The sequence below is a fragment of the Marmota monax genome, unplaced genomic scaffold, assembly GCF_021218885.2.
Source record: "Marmota monax isolate L192 unplaced genomic scaffold, Marmota_monax_Labrador192_F-V1.1 WCK01_AAM20220418_F8-fsc00081, whole genome shotgun sequence".
Taxonomy (NCBI): Eukaryota; Metazoa; Chordata; class Mammalia; order Rodentia; family Sciuridae; genus Marmota; species Marmota monax.
In genome coordinates this window covers 4,418,869-4,432,905 of record NW_026695234.1, presented here as the reverse complement: position 1 = coordinate 4,432,905, position 14,037 = coordinate 4,418,869, and the positions used below count along the sequence as shown (strand labels likewise).

Here is a 14,037-nt window from a genome sequence, read left to right as displayed (position 1 = left end):
TGGTGCCTAATCAGTGTGTGGGGGTGGGGTGGGGGGGAGTGCCTGGAAAATGGAATTGTAGAGACTGCAGTCCTTGCTCTGTACCACAGTGTAACCTCTACTGTGTCCCCAGTGCCTTAGTAAAGGTCTGCTGCATACCTTAACTTTGTATCAGTGACGCTTTGGGGAATGAAGGACTCCGAAAGACTGGGGTGTTCAAGGTGGGGTGAAGGGGAACACTTTTAGGAACCCAAGTCAGAGAGGAGATGGAGAATTCAATTCAAGTAGGAAATTAGAGTAAAGTTGATAAGTTATCCAAGTGTCCTTGGAGTTAGTGGAAAATACCAGGATTCCCGAAATATTTGGAATATGGTTTCGAATATATTTCGAGTACGCATTTGAGCATTAAAGGACCACTTCCTAAGGAACCTGGAGCTTCCCAGGCGCAGATTCAACAATAGCGTGTAAAAGTAGACAAAATAATAGGGGCCGGGATAGGAAGCTGGGCTGCTTCTTTTTTCACAAGGACATCCACAGAGGACATTGGAAAACCTGATGAGAAAATTTGGAATAGCAATCTTGGAATCTCCCGGAACAATGTTTCCTCTTGTCTTATGAATGAATAAGACGACGAGGCAGTGGGTATGAGCGGGATGCGGAGACGATGCTACCCCAGAGCCCAGCCCAGAGAAGACGACCTACGACTTGAGCCTAAAGAGCCCACTCTCCATCTCCGGGAAGAAGAAAAACAACCAAACGTAGCCTCATTCCAGGCGGGATCCTTTAGTGGGCGGGGCTGAAAGGGCGTATTCCGACACTTTCCGTCAATGGACCAATCATCACCTCAAAGGGGCGGGGATGTTAGTAGGTCTCCGCCCCTCTTTTTGGAACGCACATCTGTTTGGGCGCCCTTCAAACGGACCAATGAACGCTCGACATTCCTGGCTTGGGCCCTCACCGATTGGCCGGATATAGTCCTCCCTCCCTCCTTGTCACGCCTCTTGTCCCACTCCTTCGCACACAAGATGGCTGCGCCCAGCGAAGTAGAGGCCGCGCTCGGGGTTTGCTGAGGCCGGCTCCCTCTCCCATTCCCTCTTTGGGCGTCCAGCGCCGGAGGACGGGGGCCGGGCGGGGACAGGGGCACCTGCGTAGCTGGACCGCGAGACGCGCCCAGCTAGCGCCGCCCCCACCCGGCCCCGGCCCGATCCCATCCCATCCCATCCCATCGGTTCCCGGTCTCCTCCCGGTCTGACCCATTGCCTGGCGGTGGTACGGCACACCAGGCCTCCAAAGCCGAGGTCTCTCCTCCAGACTGTGCTCACCTTCACTTCAGAGATGTTTGGCTTCTTCCCTCCCAACCAGCCCGCCTTCAAAACCGGGACTCTTGGAGCGGCATCTGGCCCCCTTTCCCTCTATTAAGACTCCCCTTCTCTCTAACCCACTTTTTCCTTAGCTTTTCGTTCCCCCTGATTTGGAGACTGCTCACTTACCTTCCAAATTAATTCCTGATCACCCAAAATATTGACAACCTTGACAGCGCCCTCAACTGAGGAGCCAGCCTTTCTTTTGGATTGACCTCCATATCCCTATCATGGAGGCTGTGTACCTGGTAGTGAATGGGGTGGGCCTGGTGCTGGACGTGCTGACCTTGGTGTTGGATCTCAACTTCCTGCTCGTGTCCTCCCTCCTGGCTTCCCTGGCCTGGCTCCTGGCCTTCATCTACAACCTGCCACACACGGTACTGACTAGTCTTCTGCACTTGGGCCGAGGTGTCCTGCTTTCACTGCTGGCCTTGATGGAAGCCTTGGTCCGGTTCACCTTTGGGGGCTTGCAGGCCTTGTGTACTCTGCTGTATAGCTGCTGCTCTGGCCTTGAGAGCCTGAAGCTCCTGGGGCACCTGGCATCTCATGGGGCATTACGGAGCCGGGAAATACTGCACAGGGGTATCCTCAATGTGGTCTCCAATGGCCATTCTTTGCTGCGCCAGGCCTGTGACATCTGTACTATTGCTATGAGCCTGGTGGCCTATGTGATCAACAGCCTGGTCAATATCTGCCTCATTGGCACTCAGAACCTCTTCTCCCTGGTGCTGGCCCTCTGGGATACAGTTACCGGCCCTCTGTGGAGGATGACGGATGTGGTGGCTGCCTTCCTGGCCCATATTTCCAGCAGTGCTGTGGCCATGGCCATCCTCCTTTGGACCCCCTGCCAACTAGTATTGGAACTGCTGGCCTCAGCTGCCCGACTCCTGGCCAGCTTTGTACTTGTCAATCTCACTGGCCTGGTGTTACTGGCTTGTGTGCTTGCAGTGACAGTGACTGTGTTGCACCCAGACTTCACCCTGAGACTGGTCACCCGAGCACTCAGTCAGCTTCATACCTGGCCATCATACCATCGACTGCGAGAGGACGTTGTCAGGCTGTCTCGCCTAGCCCTGGGCTTGGAGGCCTGGCGCCAAGTATGGAGCCGCAGCCTACAGCTGGCGAGCTGGCCATACCGGGGAGGGGCACCAGGGGCCCCTCAGGGTGGCCCTAGGAGGGTATTTTCAACCAGGACCCAGGGACAGGACACTCTTCCTGAAGCAGGGCCCAGATCAGAGGCAGAAGAGGAGGAGGTCAGTACCATAAGAGTGACACCTGCCCGGGGCCGGGAGAGGCTCAATGAGGAAGAGTCTACAGCTGGGCAAGACCCGTGGAAGTTGCTAAAGGAGCAAGAGGAGCGGAAGAAGTGCGTCATCTGCCAGGACCAGAGCAAGACTGTGCTGCTTCTGCCCTGCAGGCACCTGTGCTTGTGCCAGGCCTGCACTGAAATCCTGATGCGCCACCCCGTCTACCACCGCAACTGCCCGCTTTGCCGCCGGGGTATTCTGCAGACCCTCAATGTCTACCTCTGAAGACTCCCTCCCTGCCTGTCTACTCTCCACGCTCCACACAGGCACCTGCTCTGGGACAGAATTAACACCTCACTGCTGGGTCCTGGCCTGAAATCCTCTGCCCTTTGGTTGTCCTGCTAAGCCTCAAGCCATACATCCAGAACATAGAGATGGGACACTATGGAAGCCTTTGATCTGGGGGGGGGGCAGGGCAACATAGCTTCTCTGTACCCAGTTGGGTCCCTTTGATGCTGAGGGTGGTGAGTATGTCACTATGCAAAGGTCCTGAGACTGTGTGCTGTGGGTTCTCCTCCAACTTGCCCAGGCGCACCCACATACCAGCCTCTGGGGCTACCTGTCTCTGCTTCTGGTTTTCCTGTTGGAGATTTGTAGGTACTCCCCCTGCCTCTTTCCCACTTTCCCCCCAGCTTCTGCAACACAACACATCAGTGTCACTTGGATATTTTGGCAACTCAGGGGCCTTGGAATGATCTTGAACCTTTGTGTTCAGCCAGAGCCCCTGTGCCCTGGTAGGTTTGGGGGTGGAATCTCTCAGGTGCCCTTAGAGCCACTTCTGCCTGTCATGATCTTAAGAGGCTCTCTCCCAACCTGATCCAAAAGCTGGGATCAGTTTACCTCTGGGAGGGGTGTGCATCTGCACCTGATCTAGGGACCATGTAACCTCAGGCACCCCAGCTCCACAGGGAGCCTCAGGAGGGATAACCAGATTTCTACTCATTCCCCTTTTATTCCTCACTTTACATAGAAAAAATGGCATTCCTCTTTGTCTCTCCCTGACATTAGGGAGGGCAGCTGTGCACATTTCACTAGGGTCCAAACAGAAGGGGCCAGGGCTTAGGGGCATGCAGCTCCCTGAGGGGTCTGTTTGCCCAGTTTCCAATGAATAAAGTTCTCTTGACAGCTCTGACCGCGTCTGTGTGCATCTCTGCAAAAGTTAATAGTTGATCAAGGTGACAGATGCTACAGAAGGATCTTTCAGTCCTGCTAGAGTCAGGAAGGTGTGTTCTCTGGTAGGGACCAGGCCTTGAACTGGCGCCTGGAGAAGAGGGGAAATAGGGCAGGAGGGCCATGCCAAAGGGAGGGTCTGTGCCAGGTGTGGCTGGGTTAGCTCTCACCCCTTCCAGTTAGTCCTTTCACACACAAGTTTCTGGAAAAGCCTTCCCTGTCTTCCATTTCTGCCAGAATTAAGTCTTGGTAGAGCTGAATGTAAACTTCTTACTCTTTAAGTCTACCTTCTCAGCTTTCCCTTTGGTGCCATTCTTCCCAGGAGGGGCCTTGGGGTCCTGATGTCTGGAGGAGCTGGGGGTTGTCTCTTGTTTCTTGGCACAGAGACTAGTGCTATGATGGGCTGGAGGAGGGCTGTGGGGCCTCCTGGTGGAGAGCAGGGAACTGAAGCTCAGGAGGCCTGAGGCCTATCTTTGGCTCCAGTGTGGCCCAATGCCCATGATCATAGCTGCCCTCACATGACCAGAGAGAAGGGGCACTCCCCCATAATTGTATGTTCCCTCTAAGAGTATAATGCCTGGGACTGTCTTCTGGAAGGGGAGGAGGTAGGTGGGTCCTGAAGAAACTGGTTTGAGGCCCCTCCAGTCTAGGTTGATAGGCTGAGCAGACTGGGACTGGCAAGCTCTGATTTGTTAGTCATTAGATTGAGGCTGGGCTCTCAAGTTCAGAGGAGGGGAGCTTCCAAGGGGCTTTGTGTTCAGCCTCAGACTTAGTGGCTTGGCCCACCCAGGTTGTGCCCAGCACAGTGGGGGAGAGTTACCCACCTACATCAGAGGTGGGAGGCTTGTGGCTGGGTATGGCTCTTTCTCTTCCCTTCCCCAAACTCTAGAGAGGGAGCTAAGCAAGGGGAGGCTTGGCTCCTTCCAGTCTCTGTTTAATGTGGGGATAAACATTTTATGAGGGAAGATAAACTTCCTGAGATGGAAGTAAAGCACCCCATTTCCTCCACCCTCATCTGGAACTCCTTTGGCAGACCTTAATACCCTTCCTCTCCTTAATCACCCCAGAAGTGCTGACTGAGCTCAAGCTACCAATGCTTGTTGCATTCTGAAACTGGGGCGCCCCCTTGTGGTTTCCAAAGAAATAACTTATCTTGACATCCAAGAACATCATTCACCTAGCATGGGGATAGAGCAATAACTTTCCAGTAATCCAGGGACCAGACAAACAGCCAGAGTAGCCATAAATAAAAACCTTAGCCTTTTGTTGTTGGATCAGGGCAGGGTATATGTGGTGAAGGCAGTGCCCATCTGATTTGGCATCTTTGAGTCAGAAAAGACACCCCTTTCTCTGGGTGGCCCCACAGCAGGAGGGTACCCCCTCCCCCAAACACCCCTTATACTCCTTTTCACAATGTCTGAAACCCATGTGACAGCTCTGTGAAGCAGGCTGTCATTCCTCTGGGCCTGCTTCCTGCATTTCCTACCCCATCCCATCCAAGAACGCCCAGTTTGCTTGCATAGCCCACCAGGATACTCAGAAACAGAGTATCCCCACCACTAAAGAAAGGCTGAAGCCAGTAAGAGGGTTTGTTAAATTTATTAAATGATCTCTGAGAAAAGGGTTGGTCCCTGAAGCAGGAGAGATGGAGGAGGATCCAGAGTAGCAGAGGACCAGGAAAAGAACACCCCACCTTGGGCCAGAGCAACCAGGGGGACCCACATTTGCTAGTGCAGTACATTCCTTTAGTGTTGGGCAGAAATCCAGCCACTGCCCCATGCTGCCAGCACCAGACCTCAGACAGCCTGGGTCTCCATTTCTTGCTTGCCACAGGACGGAGAGGCCTCTATTCCACTTCCCTAGTCATTCACAATATTCCGGGGGGGCCAGCCCTCCCGAATGTGCCGCTGTCAGTGTTACACCCTTCTCTTGTAGAAGCAAGAGAGCGGGAGCTCACTTTCCAGTAGGCACTAAGCAAAGACTGGAGAGCTGTGCCAGTCGGAGTAGACAAGAAATCCAGAGAAGGTGCTGTCTGTCTTGATGCTGGCATAGATGCCAATGTAATCACCCACGCCCACCTGCACCCACACCTGGTCCTCTGGCTCCAGTCTCACCATGGCACCCCCGGAGAGCGAGGCTGGCTTGGGCCACCCTCCGAAAAACTGGAAGAAAGAAGCGATGGACTCGCCGTTCTTGACCAGATCGAACTGCAGACTGGCCCTGTAGACGGTGGCATGGACTGCGAAGTAGTAGACCCCCGGCACTTGGCAGGTGAATTTGCCGGTGGTGGCGTCGTAATGTCCCTGCTCGTTCACCAGCACGCGGTCAAAGGGTAGGGGCGCATCGGCAGGCGGAGGCACCCGGCTCTCAGAGCGCTTAGCGCTAAAGGCGGAGCGCGGAGGCACAGAGCACTCGCCTGCAGGCCCGGTTGCCCCCATGGGTCCCGCCTCTCCTCGCGGCCCGGGTTCCCCACGCGGCCCCGGCAGTCCTGCGGGAGAGGGGGAGGGTTAAGAATGGTGCCTGTTGCGGTGGGATCAGCCCGCAGCGGGGTGCAGGAGGGCGACTTCAAGAACTCCCACTCTCGCTCAGCCTCACTGAGCCTCCGAAAAGCCGCTTCCTCTCTCCGCCCCAGTCTCTGCCCCGGTTTTCTGCAGGGGTTGGGGTAGATCTGAGCGGCTGAGCAAAGAGGGTCTCAAGAGTGCCCCGCCCCGCCCCGCCCCGCCGACCTGAGTGGTGGGGCATTAGCGCCCCCTAGAGGGAGCCCCGAATCCTGCGGAACCCGAGGGCACAGGAGAACCACAGTGGCTCCCACATCCCATTTGAACCTCAACAAAGGTGCTTCCTTACCCGGCCTCCCGCCCTCGCCTTTCTCGCCGGGAGTCCCGGGCAAGCCGTCGCGGCCATCGCGGCCGTCGCGGCCAGGCAGGCCCTGGCTGCCATGGTGACCCGGTGTGCCTGGAAGGCCCGGGTGGCCCGGGCACAAGCTGGGGATCTTGTTATCTTCCAGTGGGGGCGAGCCGGACGCCAGGCTCAGGAGCAACAGGGCGAGGAGAGGCCTCATGATGCCGGCACCGGGAGCCCGAGCGCCGGTGTCCTCTCGTCGTCTGTGGGTCGGGCAGGGCTGGAGTCGGAACCCAGAATTCTGGCACCCGCCTCGCTCTCCACCCTTGCTCAGCCCAACCGGTCCCCACCCCACTGCCATGCCCCAGAGGCTGAGCGGGCGCGCTGGAGGATGGAAAAAGGGGCGCCCCAGAACTCAGAAGCTGGAGAACTCAGGCGAGAGGGAAAGGAGAGGCCGGCCCTCCCTCCTTCCCTCCCTCCCACCTCAGCCGGCGCCCAGACTTTCCCACAGTCTCCTCCCTCACCCCATTCCCCCTCCTCTGCCGGACTCACCCACTCCCAGCTCCTCGGCGCTGCTGGCTCTCTCAATGGCCTCCTTTGAGACGCTCGCCACTTCGGACCCTCCTTTTGGCTTTGCTCCCGCCCTGCACTTCACCCCACCCAGGTACCCCCTTGTCCTCGTCGTTTCCCTGGTCCTGGTTCACTCCTGGTCGGTTCTGCTCTGCTCCTCCCAGACTCCAGGGGGAAACCAGTTGTTCAAGGGCCAAGAGCTCCAGGCCGGGAAATAGCAGGGAAATAACTCGTGGTGTCGCCCGGCCGTCGGCCAAAGTTTGGGAGGAGAAGGGAGGGGGAGGGAGAATTTGAGCAGGGCACTGAGAGGCAATTGGTGAGAGCCAGACGCTAAGGGCTCTGGTTCCCAGGAGCAGGGGGGAGAGATGGTGCAATGACAGAGACCAAGGACAAGACTCTAGACCATGGAGAAGTGGACCAGCCAAGAGCAGAGGGTGAGAGTTCCAGAGACTGAGAGCCAGCAGGAACAGGGCCTTTGAATCTATAGGCACTCAATACAGTTTTGTTGACTAAATGAAAAAAACAAAGGGCAGGTGACAGAGAACCTGAAAAAGCAGATGGAAAAGAGAAAGCAAAAGATAGGAAACCCTGCATGGAAAGCCTCTACATTGTCCAGTGGCACAGTGTGAAGCCAGGTCAGCAGCCTTTGGCAAGTAAAGGAACAGGGAAGGAGAGTGAAGGTGGGAGGGCTCCATTAGCCAGGGACTGAGGACTCAGTCTCTCTTCCTACGTAGGAGGACCCAGAGAGGATGGACAGAGTTCTATGCAAAAGTCCCCACTTCCCTTGTCCCCTGCCTGCTTGCCCATAAAGGCAAAAGCCTGTGGGCAGGCAGAGGCAGGGCCAGCATGAGGGTCAGGGCTGTGCACAGGCTTCCAAACCAGCTGCCTCAGGCAGCCTGTTGCAGTTGAAGGGCCAGGGGGTGCCCAGTAGTGCCAGGCCAGATTGGCACTGTCTCTCTGCCTCCTGGCAGACAGAGCGGCAAGGGGGAAGGACACTGCCCAGCAGGGTGCAGCGGGGCACAAGCAGCCCACAAAGGAGCCTCCGAAAATTCTGGTAGCAGGGAAGGCTTGTTAGGCTCTGTGGGAAGAAGAGATCAGCCCTCAGGTGCTCAGCTCCCCAGGTTCCCTCCCCTTCCTGTGGCCTCCCTCCTTGTCTCTGTCCAGAGCACCTTGTAGCCTCTGAGGACATCTACCACCTCCTCCTGGGTGGCCATGCCCACCCAGATGTTAGGGAAGGCCGTGGTGTTGTAACTCAGACCGATGCACATCTCCACCTGGATAGGCTCACAGGCCAGCTCTGCAGGGATGGGAGAAGGGGTCACTGTGGGGACAAGTCACTTCATTACTCTGGGTCCTTACATGGGTCCGATGGAGATTGTTGTGAAAATCCAAAGAGTTAACAAGGAGAGAGGCTTTATACACATCAGGGATCCCTGTTCTTCTCAAGAGCCATCTCCAAGCAGCAGTTGCCAATCCTGGGCATCATGCAGCCACCTCTTTGATCTCAGGGAATGTGGGGTGCCCATATTTGCAGGAACTACTTGGGCATCTGTAATAAACTCATCCACTCTGTGTAAAATCTCATCTTCATCTTTGAAGTGGGTTGTGGAGAGGACTCTGTGTGACAAGGTGGCTGATTCTTGAAGCCCCAAACATTGATTCCCAGATTCCTGGGTCCTTTTGGCGTGACACTAAGTACCACTGCCCCCACCAGTTGAGAGTCTCTCCAGGACTCTGTGAAGTAGCCCCACAGTCAGGAGAGTAAGACGCAACTGGTCCCCCAACTCCAATCAGGGAGGAGGGAAAGGAATGTTGGGGAAGGTGCTGGACACCCAGCCTGCTCAGGATTGGGGCCCATTCAGGGTGTCAGTGCAGGCTTCTCACCTGGGGGTGGGAGCAAGGGACTGCTGCAGTTCTTGTCATTGTTGCCATCTATACAGTCTCTCCACAAGTCACACATCCACTGCAGATCCCTACACCCTCCATTCTGGCACAAGAACTTTCTGGGTCCACAGGGGTCTGTAGGCACAGGGGGTATGGCAGTACCCTGGAACTGCCCCAGCTCCGGGGTGCCCTGACCAGGTCCAGAGCCCTCTTCTGTTCTGTGGAGGTGTCTCTACTGCCTACACCCACTCGCCCAGGGGTACTTACTCTCTGTGGCATTGAAGGCCTTGAAGGTGGCGGAGAAGCCCCCGCTGCTGATGCTATGGTCTGTCCGGAAGAGCACAGCCAGTTCATGATGCGAGGAGACGAGATGTGGAGGTGTCTCTGCTCCACAGAACCTGCCCACAACAGAGTGTTGTTCTGGGCATGTGACCCCAGGCCATCTGCTACATCTCTGAGCTGGGGCTCTGGGACTTGCCAGGGATAATTGGAAACAGTTGCTGCTCTCAGAACTTAGGATATGGTGAGGAGGACAGAGTCAGTAGACAAAGTTTTAAACTACTTGGGCTTGAGTCCCTTCAGGAGGGCTTGTGGGGGAATGGAAATGGCCCCCCAGGGTGGTCAAAATGGGGGTGGAGAGGGGTTTGCCAAAGGACTTCCTGGGGTGGGGCAGTTGCAGGCATGAGGGCTTTGAGATAAGCATGCACAAGCCTTTTAGGGTGAAGGTGGAGACCCGTGGCCTGGAGTGGCAGAAGAAAACAAGGTTGGGGAGTAAGTTGGGCCCATGTGTAGGAAGCCTGGTGTGTCAGCAGTGGAGGATGGGTTAGCCGCTCAGCTACCCTGGCTCCTGTACCTGCCCAGGAGGCTGAGGGCTCCTGAGCTGCTGGTCTCATACACCTCCACGTAGTCAAACTTGCACTCGTCCTGTGCTTCCAGGCTGAAGTTCCAGAATTGGAGTTCTATGCCATGTCCAACAGGCACGGAGATATGCCAGGTGCAAAGCTGGGGGAGGGTGCAGATGGAGAAACCCATGGGCCCTTCTCCTGTCCCACTCCGGGCATCCAGGATGAGCTTCAGAAGGGACTTCTTAGCCCAGCGCAAGCTTGTGCCCACCCAGCTTCCCAGTGGAACGCAAGAAGCCAGGTCCGCGTGATGGAGGCCTCCTGGGTCAGGGTGAGCCAGACTGGAGCTTGCCTGAGGGTGTGGTCCTGTTTCCTCAACCCCAGGGCTTGTCTTGATAAGATGAAAAGTCTCCTTTAATTTTCCAGGAAACTCTTGACTTTCCTGCACATGTGTCCTTACAGGGAAATACGTGGGAAAGACAGGAGCCCCATTTATAGATGAGGAAACTGAGGCTCTTAAAAGGGGAAGGAGCTTTAATGTGGCTAGTCTCAGCAATAGATGGGTTTGCCCAACATAGGAATATCTGGGTACACAGTAGGTACTTAATAATGTTCCCTTCCGGTCTGCTTGAGTTCTGACTTTCCCAAGTCCAAGGCAGTGTCTACCATGCTGTTCCCAGTCACACTAACCTGGGTGCTCTACCAGCTCCCCTGGGCACCACACTTACCTGTTGGTGAGGGTGCTGCTGTAGGTCACTGGGCGTGGAGAAGGTGCCCTGCAGCCCGGTCAGATTCCCCCCACACCCTGTAGGGAGGCGGAAGGGCTCATGAGTTGCCAGGGCCTGTGTCTCCATCGTCTAATAGGGTCTGCAGCGGCCGCAAAGCAAGAGTTTGGGCCCAGCCTGCAGGCAAGCAAGTTCGGCCAACCAGGCAGGGAATGTTGGCAGGTAGGAATACAGATTTGGGGCTGGGCCAAGGTTGGGGAGCCCAGCTTGAACCTGGGGCAGTTGCCTGAAGACAGTACCTCCCTACACCTGGTGGATCCATACCCAAGAGCTTGGCACTACAGTTAGTCTCGTCACTGCCATCGGCACAGTTGGCAAAACCGTCACATACTGAGTCAGGCAGCAGGCAGACGAGCTGGTCACAGTGGAACTCTTCGTGGGCACAGCTCCCTGGCGGAGGGCATCTGGGGTCAGAAATTTCCAGAGTCTCCAGATCTTTTGCCAGTGCCGAGAGTGACTGGAGGCAAGGAATGGGCGATAGGCAGCTGGCCACATGGTGGGGATGTCGCTCACCGTGCCCAGGGGCCACAGCTTGGTACCAGGCCTGGAAACCAGATCCTTCCACACTGCTGTCAGAAACGAAGGCCACCTGGAGGCGGCTGGCGTTGGTGTTCAGTGTCGGGGGAGGCACCTTCCCACACACCCTGCAAGAAGCCAGGTCCAGTGATGGAGGCCTCCTGGGTCAGGGTGAGCCAGACTGGGGCTTGCCTGAGTGTGTGGCCTGTTTCCTCAATCCCAGGTCTTGATAAGATGAAATTCTCCTTTAATTTTCCAGGAAACTCTTGACTTTCCTGCACATGTGTCCTTACAGGGACTTACGTGGGAAAGATAGGAACTCCGTTTATAGATGAGGAAACTGAGGTCAAAGAGGGGAAGCAAGGTCACACAGCAAGGTGGTGGCCTAGTGGGGCACAGTGGTCCAGTCTCTCCCAGCCCTCCCCTGCAGCTTCCTGGTTCTGCTCCAGGGAGGGCTCTCCTGGGGGAAGAGGGACCCACCTGAGGAGGGGCCCTTCAGGCTCAGGAGAGATTTCCAAGCGATCGAAAAGACAGGCGGCCACGCCCTCCACGCTGAGGGTTTCAATCTTGAGCTGTATCGTATGGTCAGTGGCCACCTGGATGTGCCACACGCAGTGGGCATTGGGTGGGTAAGGATCTGGGTAGTTGGGGCTGCTGAAGAAGCCCCTTGGACCAGGAAGGAGGCCCCCACAGGCTGCAGGAATGGAGGGCAGAGTTCAGAGTTCATAAGGAGAGATCCTTTTTTCCCAAGGCAATACTTTCTGGCTTCCCCTCCAAGCTGCCATCTTGGGCCTTCCTAGAGGACTGCGCTTAGTACTCACTGGCCTGGTGTGTGGGGCTCGTGTCTGCCCCCTGCTGCCCTGTGGTAGCTGGGGAGGTGGTGCTGGTGGTTGGGGTAGTAGTAGTGGTGAGGCCTTGGGCAGGCAGTGGGCTCTTGGTGGCCCCAGGTGGGGGTGCAACCGTCAACTCTAGAGGAGGAAGATGAAGAGGCGGCATTCAGAGGTGCTGGATCCATAGGAGGTGGGTAGAGACCCACAGAGTCAGTCCAGGTACTCACGGGACAGGATGATGGCCACGAGCAGCCCAAGTAGCAGGAGCAGCAGACTGGCGAGCAGGAGGACGCAGAGCCAGGAGAAGTGGCAGTCTGGCTGCAGCCCTCTGGGACGCCGGCCTATAGGCAGGAGGTGGGGTTTAGAGCCCCCTGCCCTTCGGCCTCCTTCACACGGTGCTCAGCTTCTGGGCCCCTGTCTTACCCCGAGGTCACCCCTGAGAGGGTTACCGTGCCAGGGAGCTTGGATGTTGGGGCTGGCGTCCTGCCGGAGGGCTGGTGAAGGGCCGGGTAGCCCAGCTTCGGGCTCGAAGGCAGGATTGCAGAACTCGGTCTGGAAGGCAGAGGCTCGAGGCTGAGGGCAGGCAGTGGGCTTTTGGTGGCCCCAGGAGGGGGTGCAGCCTGAGGATGCTGGGTCTCGGGGGGGGGGTGGTTCCTCGTGGCCCTTACCTTGCTCAGTTCTGTCGCCTCCATGCAGAGGATGACATCCGAGTATTCCTTCATGACCCAAAGCTCTGCATGGCTCTCTGGAGTCCCTGTGAAAGCCCTAGACCCCCAAGGGCCCCCTCTCTGGGCACAGCTCCCTCCCAAATGGGGCAACCTTTACTCCCTGAGAGCAAAGGCTGTCTGGCTAGACCAGCTCTTGGGCTGCACTTGGCTGACTGATTGGAGCTATGGCTACTCTGTCTCCATGTGGGGGAAGGGATGGCAGCCAGAAGGAATTCACAGAGGCACGAAATGGTCCCTTAATCCAACTCAGCTGAGGAGCTGAGGGCAAGACCCTGGCACAGGGTGGCAGTTCTTAAAGGCACAGGCAGTGGCTGAGGAAGCTTCCAGTGGAGGAAGCAGGTACCCAGTGGGCACGTGTGAGCAAGCCCGCCACCCCTTCCCTGCCTCACCCGGGGCTGAGGAAGCTCCTGGGGTGCTGGCAAGAAAACATGGGGCTGCTTTGCAGATATTAGGGAGACTCAAGGGGTCTGAGAGAGAGAGAAGCTGGGTGTAGGTTGGCAGCTTTAAGACCTCTGTGTCTCAAGGCCCTGGGCAAAGCCAACTGCCCATCAGTCTTCCCGGTCTGGGTGATGGGCATTAGCCAAGCCTGGGTCTTTGAAATGTCCCTATTAGGTTACATGTGGGGGGATGGGGATGTGGCTTAAGCGGTAGCGCGCTCGCCTGGCATGTGTGCGGCCTGGGTTCGATCCTCAACACCACATACAAACAAAGATGTTGTGTCCACTGAAAACTAAAAAAATAAATAAATAAATTCTCTCTCTCTCTTTAAAAAAAAAATATTAAAAAAAAAAAGATTACCTGTGTGACCAGGACAAGGAAGGGAACCATTATAGAAAGAGCATGGCTTGAACTGGAGGGGGCCCCTCAGCCGATAGGAGACAGCATAGAGAATGGGGAGGTAGGTGCCCAAGGCCTTGCACAGGCTGGGGTGGGTCGTAGGGCTGTTGCAGGGTGGGAAGCCCACACTGAAAATGAGATCACTTGATGTCTCTTCTCCATGAGTGAAGTTCTTTTGGAAAATCCAGTCTGGCCCAGCTGTCCTCAAGGGAGGAAAATAAGGGATTGCTAATCTGTTTTGTGTTAGCCATGCTCAGGCTGAGTTGGGCAGGGCAGAGGGGCGTGGAGTCAGACTAATTCTTATGGCTACTATTTGTAGAATGTCTTCTATGTTTTAGGGCAAGAGGTCTTATGTGCAATTTCTTTCCTTTCAAACTCTATGAGGTA

At 56.2% G+C, this 14,037-nt stretch overlaps 3 protein-coding genes across 5 annotated transcripts; 1 reads left to right on the top strand and 2 right to left on the bottom strand.

Moving 5' to 3' along the window:
- Positions 1 to 984: 984 nt before the first annotated feature.
- Rnf26 (ring finger protein 26) lies at positions 985 to 3,779 on the top strand. Its single transcript, XM_046438627.2, has one exon. It carries the CDS (start codon positions 1,571 to 1,573, stop codon positions 2,870 to 2,872), a length of 1,302 nt encoding a protein of 433 aa, XP_046294583.1. The 5' UTR covers positions 985 to 1,570; the 3' UTR covers positions 2,873 to 3,779.
- A 1,621-nt stretch (positions 3,780 to 5,400) lies between these two features.
- Positions 5,401 to 7,665, bottom strand: C1qtnf5 (C1q and TNF related 5). 3 transcript variants are annotated; one of them, XM_046438703.2, is made up of 3 exons: positions 7,211 to 7,665; positions 6,665 to 6,938; positions 5,401 to 6,305 (listed from the first exon to the last, which is right to left on the bottom strand). In XM_046438703.2, the coding sequence occupies exons 2-3, from the start codon at positions 6,876 to 6,878 to the stop codon at positions 5,788 to 5,790; spliced, it is 732 nt and encodes a 243-aa protein (XP_046294659.1). In that variant the 5' UTR covers positions 6,879 to 6,938; positions 7,211 to 7,665; the 3' UTR covers positions 5,401 to 5,787. The 3 variants fall into 3 exon arrangements, with proteins under 3 accessions (XP_046294659.1, XP_046294660.1, XP_046294658.1); XM_046438704.2 differs by having other exon boundaries at positions 6,665 to 6,921; XM_046438702.2 differs by lacking the exon at positions 7,211 to 7,665 and having other exon boundaries at positions 6,665 to 7,130.
- A 2,115-nt stretch (positions 7,666 to 9,780) lies between these two features.
- Mfrp (membrane frizzled-related protein) lies at positions 9,781 to 12,421 on the bottom strand. Its single transcript, XM_058577120.1, has 6 exons — positions 12,077 to 12,421; positions 11,736 to 11,949; positions 11,253 to 11,383; positions 11,004 to 11,129; positions 10,683 to 10,759; positions 9,781 to 10,114 (listed from the first exon to the last, which is right to left on the bottom strand). The coding sequence occupies exons 1-6, from the start codon at positions 12,249 to 12,251 to the stop codon at positions 9,944 to 9,946; spliced, it is 894 nt and encodes a 297-aa protein (XP_058433103.1). The 5' UTR covers positions 12,252 to 12,421; the 3' UTR covers positions 9,781 to 9,943.
- Between the last annotated feature and the right edge of the window lie 1,616 nt (positions 12,422 to 14,037).